The 920-nt window shown below is 40.5% G+C and overlaps 1 protein-coding gene across 1 annotated transcript; it reads left to right on the forward strand.

Annotated features, from left to right (window-relative positions):
* Positions 1-420: 420 nt before the first annotated feature.
* Positions 421-676, forward strand: LOC309840006 (small integral membrane protein 20-like; the record flags this gene model as incomplete). Its single annotated transcript, XM_082682018.1, has 2 exons — positions 421-543; positions 590-676. 2 exons carry the CDS (start codon positions 421-423, stop codon positions 674-676), a joined length of 210 nt encoding a protein of 69 aa, XP_082538144.1.
* Between the last annotated feature and the right edge of the window lie 244 nt (positions 677-920).

Raw genomic sequence — 920 nt, forward strand, 5'->3', positions numbered from 1 at the left:
AGAGGGAATACTTCCAAAATTATTTTATCAGACCAGCATTATCCTGATATCAAAGTCAAGTAAAGACACTACAATAAAACTATAGATCCATATCCCAATAAATATAGATGCAAAAATTCGTGACAAAATAATAGCAAACCAACTTTATAACACTTAAATAGGATTATATACCACAACCAAGTGGAATTTACCCCTGGGATGCAAGGCTAGTTCAACATACGTAAATCAATAAATGTCATATACCACTTTAATAGAATGAAAGGTAAAAATCGTATGATCATTTTGTTAGATGCAGAAAAAGTATTTGACAAAATGTAACATCCTTTCATGATTAAAAAAAAAAAACTCAAGAAATTGGGTATATAAAGAACATATCTCAGAGGGCTGCTCCGCAGGTCAGGGAGGCCACCAGCTGGAGCCATGACCCCGAACCTGCGCACCGCGCTCGTTTTCAGCGGCTTCATCTCCCTGATCGGCGCCGCCTTCTACCCCATCTACTTCCAGCCCCTAATGCGGCTGGAGGAATACCATGGGGAAACTGAGGCTCAGCAAGGTTGTTCAACATGCCCAAGGACACACAGCTAAGAAGGAACAAGCCATAAATCGAGCTGGTATTGTCCAAGACATGCAGCCACCAGGGTTAAAAGTGTGGTCGGATCCATTTGGCAGGAAATGAAAAGGCTATCACTTATTGCAGCAAGTACAATAAATCACCTGGCTGAAGAACGATGGCTGGGGAAGAAAACTCTAGAAGGCTATAAAGAAGAGTACTGTGCACCAGGATTAATTCCCTTCTTAAGTATCAAAAAGAACCCTGAAACAAATCACACCATTACGAAGGTTTTCATGACTTGGTTTCCTTTCTAAAAATGAAGTTTTCTCACCCAGCTGGGTTTGGAGGTGATCTACTTATTATTCAG

The sequence above is a fragment of the Grampus griseus genome (genome assembly GCF_964374135.1).
Source record: "Grampus griseus genome assembly, chromosome: X".
NCBI classification, from domain to species: domain Eukaryota; kingdom Metazoa; phylum Chordata; class Mammalia; order Artiodactyla; family Delphinidae; genus Grampus; species Grampus griseus.